Source organism: Porites lutea, chromosome 11, assembly GCF_958299795.1.
Source record: "Porites lutea chromosome 11, jaPorLute2.1, whole genome shotgun sequence".
Taxonomy (NCBI): Eukaryota; Metazoa; Cnidaria; class Anthozoa; order Scleractinia; family Poritidae; genus Porites; species Porites lutea.
The window spans coordinates 17,329,888-17,352,508 of record NC_133211.1 but is presented as its reverse complement, the minus strand read 5'-3'; the positions used below and the strand labels follow the sequence as shown (position 1 = coordinate 17,352,508).

Sequence of the window (22,621 nt, the reverse complement as noted above, 5' to 3'; positions counted from 1 at the left end):
AAAAAAAAAAAAAGTGAAATGGTTTGGTATTACATTGGTGTCTATATAATAAATAGAAGATTACATGGCCTCTTGGAGGTACAAAATTTTTCTCTTCGTGTTGAGAAATATTTCACTCGTTTGCTTTGTTCTCTTGTGAAATAGTTTTCAACACTAGGCGAGAAATTTCCTCTTTCCGCGTGGTCATGTAATATCCTCTATGTTAGTGATGTTAGTGACATGTACAACCTTAAGCTCGAAAGATCCAAAGATCTTCCCCTTTTGTTTAAAAAATGGTGGAACGGTGATTCCACTTGAAAGATCCCCCCCGGTAGGCTTAACAATTATTGCCTGTAATCCTGAGGGCTACCAGACGGACGCTATGCTCGTGTTTTTCTTATTAAATATGTTTACAATTTCTTTTAAACTAATAAACTTCAATTCAGAATTTTCCTAGTGTTCATTTCTTTCCTATGGCACCAATCATCCTTTTCAGCTGTTATGATCGTTGTGATTATAGTTTCATATTCTGTATTAACCAAATTTTTGCAAAGTGCAAAAACGTCGACGAAGTAGTGTTCTCAAAGCTGAGTTGCTACAACAAAGACACGCCAACGATCTTGGCAGTGAGCAAAAGACCTTGCCAGCTCAATCAGGTGCTCCAGACCCAAAAACGCTCCTGCCTCCAACCGAGCACGTCGAATGGGAATGGTGAAAAAAGGAGGGGCACGCTATTGGTGTGGAAAAACTAAGCTGCGAGCTGGTAGAAATGCCAGAAAAATCAGCGCAGCGAGAACCTTCGACACCATCCACAAGGAATAGAGCACCCCGCCTCGAAGACATTCTAGAAGAAAGGGAAAAGCTGGGAAGTTCCCAAACACTGGAAATCGTGACACGAAAAAGCGGGAAACCCGGGAGCTGCGCTGCATAGAAACAGGGGAAATGCAAAACGTATTGGAGGGGAAAGGCTGTTGGAGGAAAAAGAAAAATGCGAAGCACGATTCAAAAGGTTCTTTCCAACCCACAAGTAACAAAGTTCAAGATCTTACAGGAAGGTCTCGGAACATTCTGGGTCACAGAGAAGGAATGTTTCGCCCGACTGTTGTTTCGGAAAGCGGAGAAGGCAAACTCGAAGATGTATAGGCCACAAAACAGCTGGAAACAATACTCGAAAACTCAAAAGAGATGTTCTTGGTAGAAGAAGTCCGCTATATATGCTCGGCAAATGTGGTTTGTGCCAGCCAAAATATTAAAAAATCCGGATACTCGTGGTTAAAACAAAATCCTTTTGTACAAAGAACGAAAACAAATCTGCGACAAAATATCTTGCAATAGATATGCAAGAAGGGCTCTATCTGGTGTCTCGCTATGAAAAAAAGCCCTCCCGGGGGCAGAAAAAAACGACTCTGTTCCTCCTGCAGCTTGGCGATGACGGCAACCCAAAAAAAAGACGCAGACGAGCCGGTTTGGGGATATTTTCTCCAACAGAGGCAGACGAAAAAATATAGAGCAGGTAGAAGGGTTTTTGTACCGCAATCTCGGAAAAGAGAAAACAACTCCGCAGAAGAAGAGAGACATACTGGCGGTGCTGTATTCAGACCTCCATGCGTAAAAATCTACACCCACTCGCAGCTTTTGGAGCAAAGGAAAACATCGCCACAATTGCCAACCGCCACAATAGGACCATACAGCCATTTTTCACACTCCGACGCTTTTTCCGTCGGCACTCTTGCAAGAATTGCACGCCCACGTCCGAAGTTTTCTTCCTCCAAATTTTGCAAAGTAGCCCAGTCGAGCACCAATTGTTTCGAGTAGCACATTTTTTCAAAAGGCCTCCAATCTCAGCGCTCGAGAGTGCCCATTTTTTTCGTGCAGCGAATGTACTGGTCGGTTTTTGTTACGGACTACTCCATGTAAAAAAACTGTTTCTTTGCTGGTTCGAAGGCCTTTTACGGCTTGGGTCCCGCCGGCTCTGGCGCCTTCAGAGGCTTCCACAGATTAGAAGGAGCATCCAGTGTCTTTGGTTGCTTCCACAAAACATAAAAAAAGGTACAACCTGTAGCAATAGATCCCAGACGACGCTGCTTGGGAGGCGGAAACTATTTCGGTGTCTTCCAAAAAGGCGTTGCTGGTGCTTTCGATAGTGTCGTGAATCCTCTCTGCCCGCTTCAACTGCTTCGTCGAGGTTTTCCACGTCCTAAAAGTGGCTTTCTTATATTTCGAGCAGAATGCGAGTACGTCGACTTGTTTTTGCAAATCTTTCTGCTTTTCGAGCATTTTGTCGATTTTTCCGGACAAACTGTCCAAAGGGGATGCATGGCTCCGGCTGGAAGGCCGCCGGCTCCTCCGCTGGATAGGAGGTTTTCTGTGCATTCTTTCAAATTTTGTACAACCTCGATGTCCCAATACCATATCGTTTTGAGATGCCTTCGGCGGGCTCTTTGTCCCGCATTGAGGTAATTTTTTCGACGTACTCTTGGAACAGTTTGGTTGCACTGAGGCATTCCTATATATTTCTTGGAAATACCAGTGGGGACCTGGCATTTTCCAAGCGTACTTGTTTGCTGCCTTTCCATTCCGCAAGTGGACCTGGAAAAAAACATTAACTGTGCACGACTTTCTTTCTCAAGGATCTTAAGAACCAACCAAACTTTGTGTTAAAAAAGTTAGTTGCCTTTCATCTTTTTTTTTTTTTTTACTGTTTTTTAACTTTAAATTGCTTCTTTTCACCAGTTTGCAGACCAGACCAGGTTGACCAAGTTTCCACCCCGTGTGTGCAATATAAGGGTTTTGGTTTCTGTACAAGCACAACTGATAGTATCAACCAGTTTATGCTCACGAATTGTCCGGTTACATGTGAATTTTGTGTTGGTAAGTTTTGGATACAAAATGATATATCTCATCTCACCATAGACCGACTAATAAACTTACAATGTATATGTAATACGAAACGGTTACATAACTGCATCAAAACAAACATAAATTAGACACCTTTGCCCTCCTCACCAGCTTTGTGATCAGTAACCATGAATGGCTGAAGAAACGTACGTGTGGAATCATTAAGTGAAATTATTTTTTTTGTTGATTCATGACTCATTTACGTAGGTGGTCACAAACGTCTTTCTTTGTCAAGCTTCCTTGTTGGTTGTTGTTGCTGCTTCTGTTCTTAATCCCACCTGGAAATCACTATTACTTTTTAGTTTCTCGGTTAATCGTAGTTGATTCTCATCTATTGATTTTCTTATTTTCGATTATTTCTTACCTTTTACATTATCAATCACCATCTTGTACTCTTTTTTGTTCAAAAACAGAAATCACCATCTTGCATCCAAAAACTTTGACACCCCACCCCACCCCACCCTCTCCCCCGAAAAATAAAACTTCAGTCTCACAAAAACAATATGGAAATGAATTTAAGAAAAAGTTAAGTAAAAAATTTGTCATCCCCGCAAATCCCATTTTTTCTAGATCCCATCAGCGATGGTTACGACACTTAAATTAACGAATCATTGTCAAGCGTTCTTTAGAAATGGCAATTTTACAAATTCTATGGAAAAGAAATTCTCTGGGACGTTGTTGAAGTTTTCCACTAAAAACTGGTGGTTTTATCAACTTATTAAATAAATGCAACTATTGTTTTCTTTTAAGTGCCACCTCCGCCTACAACCCCAGTTCCTACAATTCCAGGTAAGTTCAGTAACCTTATAAAAAGCTTCAGCATTTGAGCTAGTGTTGACTTATCAGTACACTTTTTTGCGTATTCCAGGGATACACTAGCCCCAACATTCAGTACATTCCATAGCTTTAACATACGGCCAGTTCTATAGAAGAGGCATGAATTTTCGCAGTTTTTGGAATGTTCTCTAGGTTGTTGGCAGTCACCTATATATCTGTTTTTTTTTTCTCATTGTCGCAGTTAGCTCTTCTTCATGACTAAATTAAAGACAAATGAGAGTATAACGACGTGATTAGTTGGGGTAGAGATAAAAGGACAGTTAATGCCCTCCAATATTGTTTCCAATGGGTGACGTGTGGAAGAAGTAAAGCAGAGGTCCAAACTTGAGGGACTTGGACAGCGCATGCAATCGAAAAACCTAATCGTCGGTACCAAGCAACTGATGTTAAAACGAGAAGAAACTCTTTCAAAATTGGATAAAATTATCGACAGTATATCATTTATAGATGCAGACAAATCGAGTGGTAGTTGCAGCAACACACAGCGATTGTCATCAATGGATCGAAAAATGTCACTTTGATTCCGCACAAGGACTGTTTCGCAACCGTGTGGTATAATTATAGCTTGCAAACCAAGGAATCCACTGTGCGGTGAAAACATTTGTTAGAACATCGTTCAGGCGAATTCAGCGGCAGCCAAAGATAGTACCGACCAGCTAGCGGAATGAGCTTAAGGCTTAGCTTTAAGTGTATAACGGTATTGTTAAAAGATACATTAAAGTTTAACCGATTTTAACTACATTTTTTATAAAATAGAAACCATCCAGACTTCCTGCTAAAAAGCCACGTTCTCTTCGATTTGCTCTTGACGTTTTCGTTCCTAGTTTGCATATTTTATATTGCTTTTATAATTGATTCTTTCAACAGTTTGCAGGCCAGACCAGGTTGATGTATCCTCCTTTCAATGTGCCCAATATCAGAGTTTTGGTTTCTGTACGAGCACTACTGATAGTATCAGGCAGTTTGTGGAAACGAATTGTCCGGTTTCTTGTGGATTTTGTCGTGGTAAGTTTTGTATTTCATAAAACCTCAACACATGTAGGGACCGAATTATTGGCAAACTTTGAATTCGAAAAGTGGTTGAAGGAATAAATACACCTATTACCGATATTGAAAAGAATATTGTTTTCGTATAAACACACGAAGTGATCTTTACAAAATAAGAAAGGAAACCATTGAAGTACAGCTTGGTTGACTGTTTAAATCATCCCAGCGTGTAAAATGTGCACGTAGCGGCTAACAGCGCAAAAGTTGGATTGACGCTTACAGACCTTTAAAACATATCATCACACAGTTTCACCCTTTCGCAAACAATAGGGAAAAGGTTTAAATGGATTCGGTAGCTCGAGCCTCTAGGGAAAGAGGTCGTTTCTCTGCACTATAAACGGTTTTCATCGAGCGCAGAAAAATTCTGCTTAAGTAAAAAATGGAAAATACTGTTACGTTTTTGAAGTCTTGTCATACTTTCAAAACATTATTCCAAGAATTTTGGGGAATTTTGAAAGGTTCTTACGCATCAACCATCCACTCCCTCGCTCGGAGGTGAAATAATAGCTTAACACCCGTACTTCCAAAATAGTGAGCCAATCAGATTGTTTTAAAGAAAAGATCCCTGCGTGTGTATAAACTAATTTACACACGACACTGCTACATAACTTGCTAAAAGAAAAAAAGTAAATTTAGACGCCTTCAGTACCACAGTGAGATATGCAACCTATATTTGGATGCTAAGAATCTTCTTGAAATCATACAATTTGACATCCTTCCTGCCCTAGCTTGATCAATGACTTATTTATGAAGACGGACAAATTTTTATCCTTTAATAAGCATCCCTTGAAAGGTATTTTTGTTGTTGTTGTTGTTGTTGCAGTCTTTTGTCCATTAAGTCACCATCTCGTAATATGTACTTACTCCAGGTACTAAAATCACCATATTTCATCCATAATTTTTTTTTTAAAACTAGCATTAAAGGCGACAAGAACAACATCAAGACGAATTTATGCAAAAATAGCATATTACCATACCATACAATATTTCCAGTTATCCTAATTATGTTTTCGTGACTTATTTACGAGTTCGGAAACCAATATCTTGAAGTCATTAGACGAGCTCAACATTGTTCAACTTTACAAAAAACTGTCTTCGAATAGAGTAGATATATTTTGCGAAAATAACAAACTCAGTTATTCCGCCGTTAAGAGCCATTAAACTAATTTCCTCCCATTTCTACTTTTTTCCCAGTATTACTGCCAACAACAGCGACAGAAGGTAAGTGTTTTAATTGGAACATTACATTGCCAAACGCAAAAGTCACAACAGCAAAAAATCGAAGTAAAATTCGAAAAACACTGCCCATGTATCAGTCCCTTAACCCAACATTGCCCCAAGAGGAAACAAGTGCAAACGTTAATTGAAAGAAGGAAATAGTAAATGGCTGTAAACTTTCATAAGTAGTTTTCACTCACACGAACATTCCTTAAAGACAGACAGCAAATTCTTATTATGGCAAATAAGCGTTCGCCAAACGACTTCCAGCAGCAAAAATATACCTGATACCAGTATCACATGCACGTATCTCAATATAATGTCTAACGCACGATCTCTTATTTGAACTCTCAGTATAAAACAGGCAAAAATCCTGACTTGTCTAGTCAAAAAACAGTTTTCATGCAAAATAATAACTGCCAAAAATTTATCCTCTATCCAACTTCAGCTCCAACAACTCCCTCCGTGACAACTCAGAAGAGAACAACAGACCGGCAAACAACTCAAAAACCAGCAACAGCGGAACCAACAACTCAACAACCAACAACAGTGGAACAAACAACTCAACAACCAACAACAGCGGAAGCAACAACTCAACAACCAACAACAGCAGAGCCAACAACTCAACAACCAACAACAATGGAACAAACAACTCAACAACCAGCAACAGCGGAACAAACAACTCAACAACCAACAACAGTGGAACAAACAACTCAACAACCAGCAACAGCGGAACCAACAACTCAACAACCAGCAACAGCGGAACCAACAACTCAACAACCAGCAACAGCAGGGCCAACAACTCAACAACCAGTAACAGCAGGGCCAACAACTCAACAACCAACAACAGTGGAACAAACAACTCAACAACCAGCAACAGCGGAACCAACAACTCAACAACCAACAACAGTGGAACAAACAACTCAACCACCAACAACAGCGGAACCAACAACTCAACAACCAACAACAGCAGGGCCAACGACACAACAAGCAACAACAGTGGAACAAACAACTCAACAACCAGCAACAGTGGAACAAACAACTCAACAACCAGTAACAGCAGAGCCAACAACAGTGGAACAAACAACTCAACAACCAGCAACAGCGGAACAAACAACTCAACAACCAGCAACAGCGGAACAAACAACTCAACAACCAGCAAAAGAAGGGCCAACAACAGCAGGGCCAACAACTCAACAACCAACAACAGTGGAACAAACAACTCAACAGCCAGTAACAGCAGAGCCAACAACTCAACAACCAACAACAATGGAACAAACAACTCAACAACCAGCAACAGCGGAACAAACAACTCAACAACCAACAACAGTGGAACAAACAACTCAACAACCAGCAACAGCGGAACCAACAACTCAACAACCAGCAACAGCAGGGCCAACAACTCAACAACCAGCAACAGCGGAACCAAAAACTCAACAACCAGCAACAGCAGGGCCAACAACTCAACAACCAACAACAGTGGAACAAACAACTCAACAACCAGCAACAGCGGAACCAACAACTCAACAACCAACAACAGCAGGGCCAACGACACAACAAGCAACAACAGTGGAACAAACAACTCAACAACCAACAACAGCAGGGCCAACGACACAACAACCAACAACAGTGGAACAAACAACTCAACAACCAGCAACAGTGGAACAAACAACTCAACAACCAACAACAGCAGGGCCAACGACTCAACAACCAACAACAGTGGAACAAACAACTCAACAACCAGTAACAGCAGAGCCAACAACAGTGGAACAAACAACTCAACAACCAGTAACAGCGGAACTAACAACTCAACAACCAACAAAAGCGGAACAAACAACTCAACAACCAGCAACAGCAGGGCCAACAACAGCAGAGCCAACAACTCAACAACCAACAACAGTGGAACAAACAACTCAACAACCAGCAACAGCGGAACCAACAACTCAACAACCAACAACAGTGGAACAAACAACTCAACCACCAACAACAGCGGAACCAAAAACAGCGGAACAAACAACTCAACAACCAGCAACAGCAGGGCCAACAATAGTGGAACAAACAACTCAACCACCAACAACAGCGGAACCAACAACTCAACAACCAACCACAGCGGAACAAACAACTCAACAACCAGCAACAGAGGAACTAACAACTCAACAACCAACAACAGTGGAACAAACTACTCAACAACCAGCAACAGCGGAACTAACAACTCAACAACCAACAACAGCGGAACAAACAACTCAACAACCAGCAACAGCGGAACCAACAACTCAACAACCAGCAACAGCAGGGCCAACAACTCAACAACCAACAACAGTGGAACAAACAACTCAACAACCAGCAACAGCGGAACCAACAACTCAACAACCAACAACAGTGGAACAAACAACTCAACCACCAACAACAGCGGAACCAACAACTCAACAACCAACAACAGCAGGGCCAACGACACAACAAGCAACAACAGTGGAACAAACAACTCAACAACCAGTAACAGCAGAGCCAACAACAGTGGAACAAACAACTCAACAACCAGCAACAGCGGAACAAACAACTCAACAACCAGCAACAGCAGGGCCAACAACAGCAGGGCCAACAACTCAACAACCAACAACAGTGGAACAAACAACTCAACAGCCAGTAACAGCAGAGCCAACAACTCAACAACCAACAACAATGGAACAAACAACTCAACAACCAGCAACAGCGGAACAAACAACTCAACAACCAACAACAGCAGGGCCAACGACACAACAAGCAACAACAGTGGAACAAACAACTCAACAACCAGCAACAGTGGAACAAACAACTCAACAACCAGTAACAGCAGAGCCAACAACAGTGGAACAAACAACTCAACAACCAGCAACAGCGGAACAAACAACTCAACAACCAGCAACAGCGGAACAAACAACTCAACAACCAGCAAAAGCAGGGCCAACAACAGCAGGGCCAACAACTCAACAACCAACAACAGTGGAACAAACAACTCAACAGCCAGTAACAGCAGAGCCAACAACTCAACAACCAACAACAATGGAACAAACAACACAACAACCAGCAACAGCGGAACAAACAACTCAACAACCAACAACAGTGGAACAAACAACTCAACAACCAGCAACAGCGGAACCAACAACTCAACAACCAGCAACAGCAGGGCCAACAACTCAACAACCAGCAACAGCGGAACCAACAACTCAACAACCAGCAACAGCAGGGCCAAAAACTCAACAACCAACAACAGTGGAACAAACAACTCAACAACCAGCAACAGCGGAACCAACAACTCAACAACCAACAACAGCAGGGCCAACGACACAACAAGCAACAACAGTGGAACAAACAACTCAACAACCAACAACAGCAGGGCCAACGACACAACAACCAACAACAGTGGAACAAACAACTCAACAACCAGCAACAGTGGAACAAACAACTCAACAACCAACAACAGCAGGGCCAACGACTCAACAACCAACAACAGTGGAACAAACAACTCAACAACCAGTAACAGCAGAGCCAACAACAGTGGAACAAACAACTCAACAACCAGCAACAGCGGAACCAACAACTCAACAACCAACAACAGTGGAACAAACAACTCAACCACCAACAACAGCGGAACCAACAACTCAACAACCAACAACAGCAGGGCCAACGACACAACAAGCAACAACAGTGGAACAAACAACTCAACAACCAGCAACAGTGGAACAAACAACTCAACAACCAGTAACAGCAGAGCCAACAACAGTGGAACAAACAACTCAACAACCAGCAACAGCGGAACAAACAACTCAACAACCAGCAACAGCGGAACAAACAACTCAACAACCAGCAAAAGCAGGGCCAACAACAGCAGGGCCAACAACTCAACAACCAACAACAGTGGAACAAACAACTCAACAGCCAGTAACAGCAGAGCCAACAACTCAACAACCAACAACAATGGAACAAACAACTCAACAACCAGCAACAGCGGAACAAACAACTCAACAACCAACAACAGTGGAACAAACAACTCAACAACCAGCAACAGCGGAACCAACAACTCAACAACCAGCAACAGCAGGGCCAACAACTCAACAACCAGCAACAGCGGAACCAAAAACTCAACAACCAGCAACAGCAGGGCCAACAACTCAACAACCAACAACAGTGGAACAAACAACTCAACAACCAGCAACAGCGGAACCAACAACTCAACAACCAACAACAGCAGGGCCAACGACACAACAAGCAACAACAGTGGAACAAACAACTCAACAACCAACAACAGCAGGGCCAACGACACAACAACCAACAACAGTGGAACAAACAACTCAACAACCAGCAACAGTGGAACAAACAACTCAACAACCAACAACAGCAGGGCCAACGACTCAACAACCAACAACAGTGGAACAAACAACTCAACAACCAGTAACAGCAGAGCCAACAACAGTGGAACAAACAACTCAACAACCAGTAACAGCGGAACTAACAACTCAACAACCAACAACAGCGGAACAAACAACTCAACAACCAGCAACAGCAGGGCCAACAACAGCAGAGCCAACAACTCAACAACCAACAACAGTGGAACAAACAACTCAACAACCAGCAACAGCGGAACCAACAACTCAACAACCAACAACAGTGGAACAAACAACTCAACCACCAACAACAGCGGAACCAAAAACAGCGGAACAAACAACTCAACAACCAGCAACAGCAGGGCCAACAATAGTGGAACAAACAACTCAACCACCAACAACAGCGGAACCAACAACTCAACAACCAACCACAGCGGAACAAACAACTCAACAACCAGCAACAGAGGAACTAACAACTCAACAACCAACAACAGTGGAACAAACTACTCAACAACCAGCAACAGCGGAACTAACAACTCAACAACCAACAACAGCGGAACAAACAACTCAACAACCAGCAACAGCGGAACCAACAACTCAACAACCAGCAACAGCAGGGCCAACAACTCAACAACCAACAACAGTGGAACAAACAACTCAACAACCAGCAACAGCGGAACCAACAACTCAACAACCAACAACAGTGGAACAAACAACTCAACCACCAACAACAGCGGAACCAACAACTCAACAACCAACAACAGCAGGGCCAACGACACAACAAGCAACAACAGTGGAACAAACAACTCAACAACCAGTAACAGCAGAGCCAACAACAGTGGAACAAACAACTCAACAACCAGCAACAGCGGAACAAACAACTCAACAACCAGCAACAGCAGGGCCAACAACAGCAGGGCCAACAACTCAACAACCAACAACAGTGGAACAAACAACTCAACAGCCAGTAACAGCAGAGCCAACAACTCAACAACCAACAACAATGGAACAAACAACTCAACAACCAGCAACAGCGGAACAAACAACTCAACAACCAACAACAGTGGAACAAACAACTCAACAACCAGCAACAGCGGAACCAACAACTCAACAACCAGCAACAGCAGGGCCAACAACTCAACAACCAGCAACAGCGGAACCAACAACTCAACAACCAGCAACAGCAGGGCCAACAACTCAACAACCAACAACAGTGGAACAAACAACTCAACAACCAGCAACAGCGGAACCAACAACTCAACAACCAACAACAGCAGGGCCAACGACACAACAAGCAACAACAGTGGAACAAACAACTCAACAACCAGCAACAGTGGAACAAACAACTCAACAACCAACAACAGCAGGGCCAACGACTCAACAACCAACAACAGTGGAACAAACAACTCAACAACCAGTAACAGCAGAGCCAACAACAGTGGAACAAACAACTCAACAACCAGTAACAGCGGAACTAACAACTCAACAACCAACAACAGCGGAACAAACAACTCAACAACCAGCAACAGCAGGGCCAACAACAGCAGAGCCAACAACTCAACAACCAACAACAGTGGAACAAACAACTCAACAACCAGCAACAGCGGAACCAACAACTCAACAACCAACAACAGTGGAACAAACAACTCAACCACCAACAACAGCGGAACCAAAAACAGCGGAACAAACAACTCAACAACCAGCAACAGCAGGGCCAACAATAGTGGAACAAACAACTCAACCACCAACAACAGCGGAACCAACAACTCAACAACCAACCACAGCGGAACAAACAACTCAACAACCAGCAACAGAGGAACTAACAACTCAACAACCAACAACAGTGGAACAAACTACTCAACAACCAGCAACAGCGGAACTAACAACTCAACAACCAACAACAGCGGAACAAACAACTCAACAACCAGCAACAGCGGAACCAACAACTCAACAACCAGCAACAGCAGGGCCAACAACTCAACAACCAACAACAGTGGAACAAACAACTCAACAACCAGCAACAGCGGAACCAACAACTCAACAACCAACAACAGTGGAACAAACAACTCAACCACCAACAACAGCGGAACCAACAACTCAACAACCAACAACAGCAGGGCCAACGACACAACAAGCAACAACAGTGGAACAAACAACTCAACAACCAGCAACAGTGGAACAAACAACTCAACAACCAGTAACAGCAGAGCCAACAACAGTGGAACAAACAACTCAACAACCAGCAACAGCAGGGCCAACAATAGTGGAACAAACAACTCAACCACCAACAACAGCGGAACCAACAACTCAACAACCAACCACAGCGGAACAAACAACTCAACAACCAGCAACAGCGGAACTAACAACTCAACAACCAAAAACAGCGGAACAAACAACTCAACAACCAGCAACAGCGGAACCAACAACTCAACAACCAGCAACAGCAGGGCCAACAACTCAACAACCAACAACAGCAGAACCAACCACTCAACAACCAGCAACAATGGAACAAACAACTCAACAACCAGCAACAGCAGGGCCAACGACTCAACAACCAACAACAGCGGGGCCAACAACTCAACAACCAACAACAGTGGAACAAACAACTCAACAACCAGCAACAGCAGGGCCAACAACTCAACAACCAACAACAGTGGAACAAACAACTCAACAACCAGCAACAGTGGAACAAACAACTAAACAACCAGCAACAGCAGGGCCAACGACTCAACAACCAACAACAGTATTACAAACAACTCAACAACCAGCAACAGCGGAACCAACAACTCAAAAACCAGCAACAGCAGAGCCCACAACTCAACAACCAACAACAGTGGAACAAACTACTCAACAACCAGCAACAGCGGAACCAACAACTCAACAACCAGCAACAGTGGAACAAACAACTCAACAACCAGCAACAGCGGAAGCAACAACTCAACAACCAACAACAGCGGAACAAACAACTCAACAACCAGCAACAGCGGAACCAACAACTCAACAACCAGCAACAGCGGAACCAACAACTCAACAACCAGCAACAGCAGGGCCAACAACTCAACAACCAACAACAGTGGAACAAACAACTCAACAACCAGCAACAGCAGGGCCAACGACTCAACAACCAACAACAGCAGGGCCAACAACTCAACAACACACAACAGTGGAACAAAGAACTCAACAACCAGCAACAGCAGGGCCAACAACTCAACAACCAACAACAGTGGAACAAACAACTCAACAACCAGCAACAGCAGGGCCAACAACAGCAGGGCCAACAACTCAACAACCAACAACAGTAGAACAAACAACTCAACAACCAGCAACAGTGGAACAAACAACTCAACAACCAACAACAGTGGAACAAACAACTCAACAACCAACAACAGCAGCGCCAACACCTCAACAAAAAACAACAGCACCACCAACAACTGAACAGCCAACAACGCATCAACCAACCACAGCGAAACCAAACTCTGAACAGCCAACAACACCAGTTTCAATAACTCAGCAAAACACAACAGCAGCACCAGCAACTGAACAACCTAGAACAGCAGGACCAACAACGCAACAACCAATCACAGCAAAACCAACAACTGAGCAACCAACAACTCAGGAACAATCAACAGTCGAAACAGTTACTCAACAATCAACTACGCAGCAACCAACAACAGAAGCACAAACAACTGAACAATCTAAAACAGCAGGGCCAACAACTCAGGAACAAACAACAGCAAGACCAACAACTGAGCAACCCATAACAACGGAGCCTATGACTCAGCAACCAACAACAGCGGAAACAATAACTCAACAACCAACAACAGCAGAGCCAACAACTGAAACACAGACAACTGAACAACCTTCGACAGCAGGGCCAACAACTCAAGAACAAGCAACAGCAGCACCAACAACTGAACAGCCAATAACAGCAGGGCCAACAACGCAACAACCAACAACAGCGGGGTCAACAACTCAACAACAAACAACAGCAACAACCCCAACTCAACAACCAACAACAGCAGAAGTAACAACTCAACAACCAGCGACACCAGTAGAAACAACTGCACAACCTACAGCAGTAGAACTGACAACTCAGCAACAAACAACGGCAGGGCAAACAATTAAACAACCAACAACAGCGAAACCAACAACTCAGCAAGCAACAGCAGAAGCACAAATAACTGAACAGCCTACAACAGGGCGGCCAACAACTCAGGAACAAACAACTGCGAGAGCAACAACAGGGGAATCAACAACTGAGCAACCAATATCAGCGTAGCAAACAACTCAGCAACCAACAACAGCGAAAACAATAACTCAACAACCAACAACAGTTGGACCAACGACTAAACAACCAACAACTCAAAAACACACAACACCAGAACCGACAACTCTGCAACAAACAACAGCACAGCTAATAACTCAACCACCGACAACAGCGGAAACAACCAACTCAAAAACAGACATCAACACCCCCAACAACTGAATTACCAACAACAGCGTGGCCAACAGCTCAACAACCAACGACAGAAACACAAATAACAGAACAACCTACAACAGCAGGGCCAACAACACGGTAATTATAACAATCAATGGCAGCACCAACAACTGAACGACCAATAATAGCAGAGCCAACAACTCAACAACCAACAACAGCGGAACCAGTAGGGTTTACAACTCAGCAAGAGACAAAAGCAGCACCGGCAGTAAACAACAGAAGGGCCCACCACATTACAAGAAACAACAGGCTGACCGACATTTCAGCAGTAAGCAAAAGCAGCACCGACGCCAAAGCAGGAAACGACAAAATAGACAAATTGACAACAAACAACAGATTTAACAGAACCTGATTTATCAATTCCCGATTTCTAGACAAATCACCAGAGGAAAAATGCGTGACAATAATCACACCGGAAAGAGCGTGACATTTTAAATGAAACAGGAGCAATAATTCCGAGATAAATTGTTAATGAATGAATGCTGCGAATTAGGAATAAGTGATATTTTTTTTACAAAGTATAGATAGATTATGGCTACAGCTACAAGAGAACGTCTACTTCTACAGACAAACTGCTTTTGAAACATGCGTATTGCTACATTCAAATTTAAATTATACGTGAGCTGCAAATTAGTTCGTTGACCTGTAAATGTAACATTAAATGTTCGGTTACCAGCCTCCTTATTTGTACTGTTAATATTATTATTCCATACCTCGCTAGAGGGCTTTGACGGTCATTTCTTCAGCAGGTTTACATTCTTTTTCTTCGTTCAACACTTGTACTTTTACGGTCAGTAGTTCATGTATGACCACTTTTAATCCCGGCCATTTTCTCAATGATTCTCAACAACGAGGCCCTATCAGGCGGTTAAGGTATCTGCCGTTCCAGAACGCACTTGTACCATATCACAGTGACACATCATTTTGAGTTGACAGTTATTTAAAAATATTCGCCTTCTTCTACAATCGGTACCTATTTCCTGCTCCTATTTACTCCTGAGAAAAATCAGCAGTTTTGTTGGCGGTTTGGTTTGAACAGCGCAACACCAATGTAATATGAGCACGAGAAAACTAAATTAAATCATGTAGCAAACATCGCTCGATAAACCAATCATGTTTCAACACAAGGTTGATCAAGCTAAACCAATCATGTTTCAACAAGATATTGATCAAGGTTACATTAAGCATGGCGAAATGTTTCACCCAGCATATGTTAGCCTGCGAAAACAGCCGTTTCTCCTCGCTCTTCGTCGCTGGAGACGTTTCGCGAGGAGGAACGTCTGCCACTTAGCGACAGAAATTCCATAGTGATGACGTACATCAATGTTTACATAATAAATCCGGTAGCTATGGCTTTCCAAATGCAAATTGGTTCAATTTTACGTTTCTCCTGGTCGATTTTGGTAAAGTGTTGTGTTCATCTGCGAACGTGCTCCAGGAAAAATCAAATATTTCTTTCTATAAGAATATATTCCACAAATATTGACTGATTTTTTATACATTCATCGCGTTTACATTTGACCTTTGTAGCCTTTTGTCTTTTGTCTGCCGTTCGTAAACAAGAGATAAAACAATGTAACTACTCAGTCGTAAAATAAGCGCTTATTACCGGATCCGGACAGATTTTACGTTATAAGTATGGAATTCCTGTCGCTGAGTCGCAGACCGTGTTCGTCCTGGCGAAACGTCTCCCTTTACGGCGATGAGCGAGGAGACTTCCTTCAGTTTCTTTATTCGTTTTAACGGCCCGTACAGCTGCTTCATTTTCAGCTAATTGTGCACGGACAGCGCGAGTCAAACAAATGCGCCGATCAATCCCCCGGGGGGGGGGGGAGGGTACTGCCATATATGGGCTATATAGGTATGTGCCTCTGTGAAGGGTATGGTTTTCAAGCAGTTTACTCTAGGATAGGGTATATAAATCAGAGCGTTTGGGTCTAGAATAGGGTATATGTTTTTAGGAAACTGATCAGTTGGTTGAAGATTTTATCTAGACTAGGGATTGTGGTATAAGGTTTTGTTTTGGCTAGACTGTCCTAGTACCTTCAGTAGTTTCTGGAAAACAGGGGGGGATTTGGGGAGTTTACTCTAGTATAAGGTAGCAAAATTCAGCTGAACTAGCTCTGGTATAGGTTAAGGGTTCCAGGGTCCCAGCGGCACATCCCCGGAATCAATCCCCGGTCGAGCTGCAGGAAATGAGGAAACATGCTTGATTTCAGACACATGGTTCGGCTGATACACGAGCAAGGAGAACAATCACAGTCTCAAAAATTGACATAAGATAAGATAAGATCAAGATAAGACCATGGAAAAAAGTGTTTTGAAAATGTTACCTATCGATTACTTTTGGCCTGTGCCTGAACATAATTTCAGAAAAAATCAACAACTTATTTGCATTAATTGTGTCGGACCGAGGAATTTGAAGATGGTTTTTTTGTGATGTGTTTTCACCTATTTCGTTCAAAACAGTAATTTACTTTGTAACCATGGTTGGCAATGTACCATGGTCAAGAGCTGATAATACACTATGGTCACACACCACGGTCACACCATTACCGACCATGTTCAAACATGGTCGGCAGTGAAAAACCATGCATGGTACCATGGTCAACCTCTTGCCGGGGAAGGAGGAGAAGAGAGGAAAAGCTATGGTTGCTCTCCTATTTTTTTTTTTTTCCTATTTAATGGCTACTTTGGAGATTGGTTTTGGCCGAACAAAAGCTGTTCGACGCAAAAGATCTATTTGGCGGTAACGTTTTAAAAAATCCGGCTAGATATATATTTCATTGTTATGGATGTACTCTGAGAATTGTTTACGACTACGCAATTGCAAATCCGTCAACAACTGCTTTTAGCCAGGGATGCCTTCAAGCTGGTTCCATATTTGGGCAAAAATAATTCCGTGCTTTCGGATTGCATGGTTAAAAAACCCTTGCATGGTTCTAAACAAATAAGTGGAATTTAGACTCCTCGGGGTTGCATGCCTCTGATTGATCGCATTGATATGTCATAAACAATTGGTTCATGCTTCAGCTTTTCGTATGTCGAGATATGAAACACTTGGGAAGTTTGGAGAGCACTCTGCGCGCGTCGAGCAACTCTGACAGTTTCTTTCGTGCCCTCCAAACGTCCTCCGTGAACCAATTGTTTACGGTAAAGCAAAGGTTCCTACCACTCACATTATAAAAATACTGCTACTGTAAGTTGTTAGCCTGCACAAAAGACATAATTAGGCAGCTTAAGCAACAACGACGACTGTGGCAATAACGTTTCTTAAATTAAGAGAATTCCACTGTTTCAAAGTTGATCGCTCCTATTCCAAGTCGTTGAATTTGAGGACTAGGGACTGTATCCAAGTTTAAGAAAAAGAGTTCAAAACCGTTGCCTGATGTTCTAGTCCTCCAGAAAACGTGAAATTAGGCTGTTTCACGTAGTGGTCGTGCAACGACGACAAAAGAAACGTACAGAAAGCGTGATTCACGTGCAAAGTTGTTGTTTTACTAATCTAGAGCTATTGCGTTTTTGCTGTTTTCGTTGCGATCATCGTCGTTGTTGCTTAAGCTCCGATCCCTAATCTAAATCCGGATAGTAAGGTCTGCGGAGAAGACCCGAGATCCTAGTTCCCCAATTAGATTCAAGGAAGTTATCGGAAGTGCATTTAGAAACCTAATTGGCCAATCGAACAATGTCTTTTTAAGTAGGCCAATAATGGTGTGTTAATCATCGAACCCTGGTACACTGCCGGGGACCCAGAACACGGATTTCGGCGCTGGCTCGCGTACAGACTTGACTAGCTGTTTATCCTAGTCCATGGCGCAGGCTACTCAGTTGTGATTGGATACAATTTAGTATTTATTTCACAGAATCAAAATCCATATCACCTTTGTGGGGCAGTAGGAGCTACTTTATTGCTTTATCAACCAAATAATACTACTCTTGCTTTATTTATTTCATTTATTTAGCATTAAAGTAGAAATGAAAAAAAAATTGAGAAAAAAAGAATAACCTTAACTAAGGAGATGCCGTATGGGGTGTCGAAGGCCTATCTGGAAAGCGGGCGACTATTTAGCGACTTTGCACAATCTTCGAAATTTGGTTGAAAAATTCAGGAAATCGGTACATCGACTTCCACGGAAACAATAGATTGATCAGTTTCCTGTAAGGAAAGGCTGCGATTGATGAAGCCAGTACTTTACAATTTCATATCTACTGAAAACTTTTAAAGTTGACTGACGTACATATGTAAAATTGAAAAAAAAACTAAACCCATATATGCCTAGTTTTTGGATGATTTTGTGCTTCGGAATTTCCTCTTGTCTCAAGCTTCAATAGTAAAACATCGAATTACCACACAACACTCGTGAATTTGCCTCGTTTGCATTGGTTGCCCTCCGAAATTACCGCTTCCAATATATGGTAATGTTCTAGAACTAGAGGGCATTTTATCGTTTTTTTCGTCTTGCCAATTGCACTGTCGTTAGAAAAAGACCACAAGTTAGAAAGTATCTGATGCATGACAATTTTCCTCCTTATTAAGTCTAAGTGTAATCTATAAGTTCAAGAACCATTATTGCTCTTGATAAGTTATAATTAGATGGACAATAAATATCAAGCTGTTTTAAATACTTCTTTTATATTTAGTTCATTAAAATAATCAGACAGATAACACCCTGGCTAGGTCAACAGTTTCATTGCTCCTTTGTCGTAAAAACATTTATTTAGAGCCGGGATTTCATTACAGGTAGGGCAGAAAATTAATCGTTTCTATTAAACAAATATAATAGTTCATATTAAATCTAATGATGATACCTGAGCATCAATTACTTTTTATTTACTAAATAAAAAGTAATTTAGTTAATACTATCTCATATAAGCGAACAAAGGCGGCTTCAAGGCAACACAAGAAAGTTCAATAACCACTGCGCCGGTGTATAATATTTATTTACAAAAAAAAGGAAAGAAAGAAAAACTTGTCTTCTTTATCTCACAGAAAAACGTTAAAAAATACCCACGTAACACTTATCACAGTGGCTTATAATCCTTCAAGTAACTCATTGGACGATATGATGTTAAGATGTTTTTTAGAAATGCGTAGAAAAATATTCTACAGTTTTGCTCAATGGTGTTATATGTCTGATCGATGATCGCTAATTATAAAACATCGATCCGACCAAACGAAATGGTTTGGTTAGAGAACTCACATACGCGTCATGAGACTCTTTCGGTCCGTGACCACAGTACAGAAAAGGCTTTTCTGTGCAAATATGCACCATTGTGAATGGAGTTGATATCAATATCACAAGATACCTCATGTAATATCATAGGGATTGATATACTTCTTTTCGATGTTTTGTTTTGTTGTTTTGTTTAATGAGCTGCATTATTTTTCTTTGCTCCAAGGGATCGAAAATGCACGTTCTATTCGTTATTTTTCCATTTGCCACTTTCCAAGCTGTTTGTAATGGCTTCACGTACGGTGAACCTGAAGTAATCCATCTTGCTGCGAAACCCTTTAGGGACGTACATCGAAGGCTGAAGCGTTCATTGGGTATGTATGCAGAGTTCAATTTGTCCTGATCGTTGAAATTTCAGACTTCAGCCCTCGCTCATCTTGTGTTTATTCACAGTGCCAGGAATAAGAACTATGATTGAGTCTGATTTCGGTGAAGAAATATTTCTTCCAAGTTAATGAATTTCGAGCAGTTCAGCGTGATATATTCAAGTAAATTAAGAAAATATATTTAGTACAGTAATTAGCACAGAGCCGGGAACATGTAATTCGGTATCCTTCATTAAAATTTCGCAAACCTGAGCAAGAAGTCTGCAAGACATGCTTAACGATCAACATTAGTATGAAGAACATACAACTATCTATTCTCAGGTTTGTTTCAGTAGTTTTAGCGCTTAGAAATGTTACCAATATTGAGCAGGAAATAATTAACAAAGTAACTTTAATTAAAGTATTAGTGCTTGTGTTTGTTTGTAAAGAACTTCTTATATTTGAAATCCAGTCCAAGAACTCGTTGGTCTCGGGTAATCTGAAGGAACGGAAGAGCTTAACTCTTGATTGGACTTTTTTCAGGAGCCAAAATTCGCCACTTTAGAAACGAGAAGGAACCTGGGCCGAGTTAATTTTCGCAAAGGCCTCTGGGACTGTTGATGGAGACAAAAAAGGAAAAACAATTGGCCAATAGCTGACTGGCGAGTCCCCAATAACGATCCCAGAAACAACTGCGGGACATATATCGGCTCCAGTTCCCTTCTCGTTCTAACGTGCAGAATGGTTGTGTGGCTGCAGACCTCGAAATGTAGGCAATCAAAGTGAAGCAGTAATGAGTGAACCACTGCGACGACGGCACAGAAAACGTCACGTTTTCGTTTATTTAAGCTTCAAAGTCTTTCATGTCAGGTGTGGGCGAATTTTAGCGTAGTTAATTATCAACTTCTTAGAGACTACATTCAAGATAAATAAATTAAAAGAAATAAAAATTCGCCGTCATTCGTTCGCGTCCTCCACAAAACTTAGAGTGAAATGAGGCAATTTCATTTCGTAGTCGTGTGTTGCCGGCAACCGACAAATGTACAAAAAGAGTGGTGCACGTACAGTGGTTTTTTTTAAAATCATAAACCAATTGTTTCTTTTTTTTAATACAACGTTCTCGCTGTAGTCGACGTCGTCCTTGCGATAACTCCCTATATAAACGACGATGCGGCTATACTAGCCGTTTTACCTAAGGGCAAATGGCTGTTGCCCAAGGGGAAGCAACTGTTCGTGTGACCGATTTTCCCGAGGTCAAACTGCCTTGGATAAATTTCCATGGATACGAAAAAAGGAACAAAAGAATTCCTCATGGCAGTTCCCGACTCGTTCTCCTTTGCTCCCGATAGAACCTCCAGCCTCTTCTCTTGCCTCAAGTTCTCTCTTGAAAATATCAAACAGATGATCTGCCAGTCATCATCTCCTATTTCTCTTAGAAATCCTTAGAATCTTTAGACAGCTTTTCATCAAGATAGATGACAGCAAACCCGCTTAAATGATTTACGAGATTTACAAGATACACAGATCATCAAGATGGCTATAAGAACAGAACACGGTTTTCTCACACTTCCCTAGAGCACTTGCGAACTCCTAAGCCTTACGTCATCGAGCACAAACTTTTTACACAGCAAATTTCCCGCGAATCAGCATTCAAGTATTTTCTTCCCCTTGAGAAGTTTATTGTCGTGTAACCGCAAACATGGAAGTGATCATGACCCACAGCGAGCCCAACCTAAGCTATTTTCCCCAAGGAAAGGTTTGGCAAACAGGTCTAATGTCAATGCACTTAACACGAGACTCAACAGCTGACCGTTGGTTGACCATTACTGAGTGTGATGAAAATGGTAAACAAAATTCAGGGAACCTGATCTCAATCGCTTCTCTGATGAATATCTTAATCGTTATTTCTTAGTGTGTGGTCCAGGACAGGTCGACAAAATGCCGGGATCATGCGCACTTTACAAAACGTTTGGATTCTGCACTGCAGCTTTACTTACACCTTCCATGACAACAAGTTGTCCCGTAACCTGTGGATTCTGTGGTAAGACGAATTGATCAACAAATTCCAGAATGAAAATTAACATATCTGAGAATTGAGCTTGGTTTCTGTAATGGAGCAAAGTTACGCCGTAGTGATCTTGAAAGTGGATCGTCACATATTAGACACTTAGGTTTCTGTTACTCTTCGTCGCATTGAGAACAGGTATTCGGACAGTGGCGGGTGTAAATAAGAGCGGAGACAGG

General features: G+C 42.0%; 1 protein-coding gene across 1 annotated transcript in view; it reads left to right on the top strand.

Annotated features, from left to right (window-relative positions):
- Positions 1–15,254, top strand: part of LOC140953281 (uncharacterized) — a 20,976-nt gene extending 5,722 nt beyond the window's left edge. The window contains exons 6-20 of the mRNA XM_073402779.1: positions 2,713–2,850; positions 3,628–3,666; positions 5,956–5,982; positions 6,428–6,726; positions 7,117–7,356; positions 7,579–8,148; positions 8,344–8,622; positions 8,899–9,396; positions 9,811–9,897; positions 10,264–10,833; positions 11,254–11,307; positions 11,851–12,285; positions 12,601–13,371; positions 13,609–14,615; positions 14,658–15,254. Coding sequence (XP_073258880.1) covers positions 2,713–2,850; positions 3,628–3,666; positions 5,956–5,982; positions 6,428–6,726; positions 7,117–7,356; positions 7,579–8,148; positions 8,344–8,622; positions 8,899–9,396; positions 9,811–9,897; positions 10,264–10,833; positions 11,254–11,307; positions 11,851–12,285; positions 12,601–13,371; positions 13,609–14,615; positions 14,658–14,826 — 5,183 coding nt within the window. The 3' untranslated portion in view covers positions 14,827–15,254. The remainder of the gene's footprint in view (positions 1–2,712; positions 2,851–3,627; positions 3,667–5,955; positions 5,983–6,427; positions 6,727–7,116; positions 7,357–7,578; positions 8,149–8,343; positions 8,623–8,898; positions 9,397–9,810; positions 9,898–10,263; positions 10,834–11,253; positions 11,308–11,850; positions 12,286–12,600; positions 13,372–13,608; positions 14,616–14,657) is intronic.
- The last annotated feature ends 7,367 nt before the right edge of the window (positions 15,255–22,621 follow it).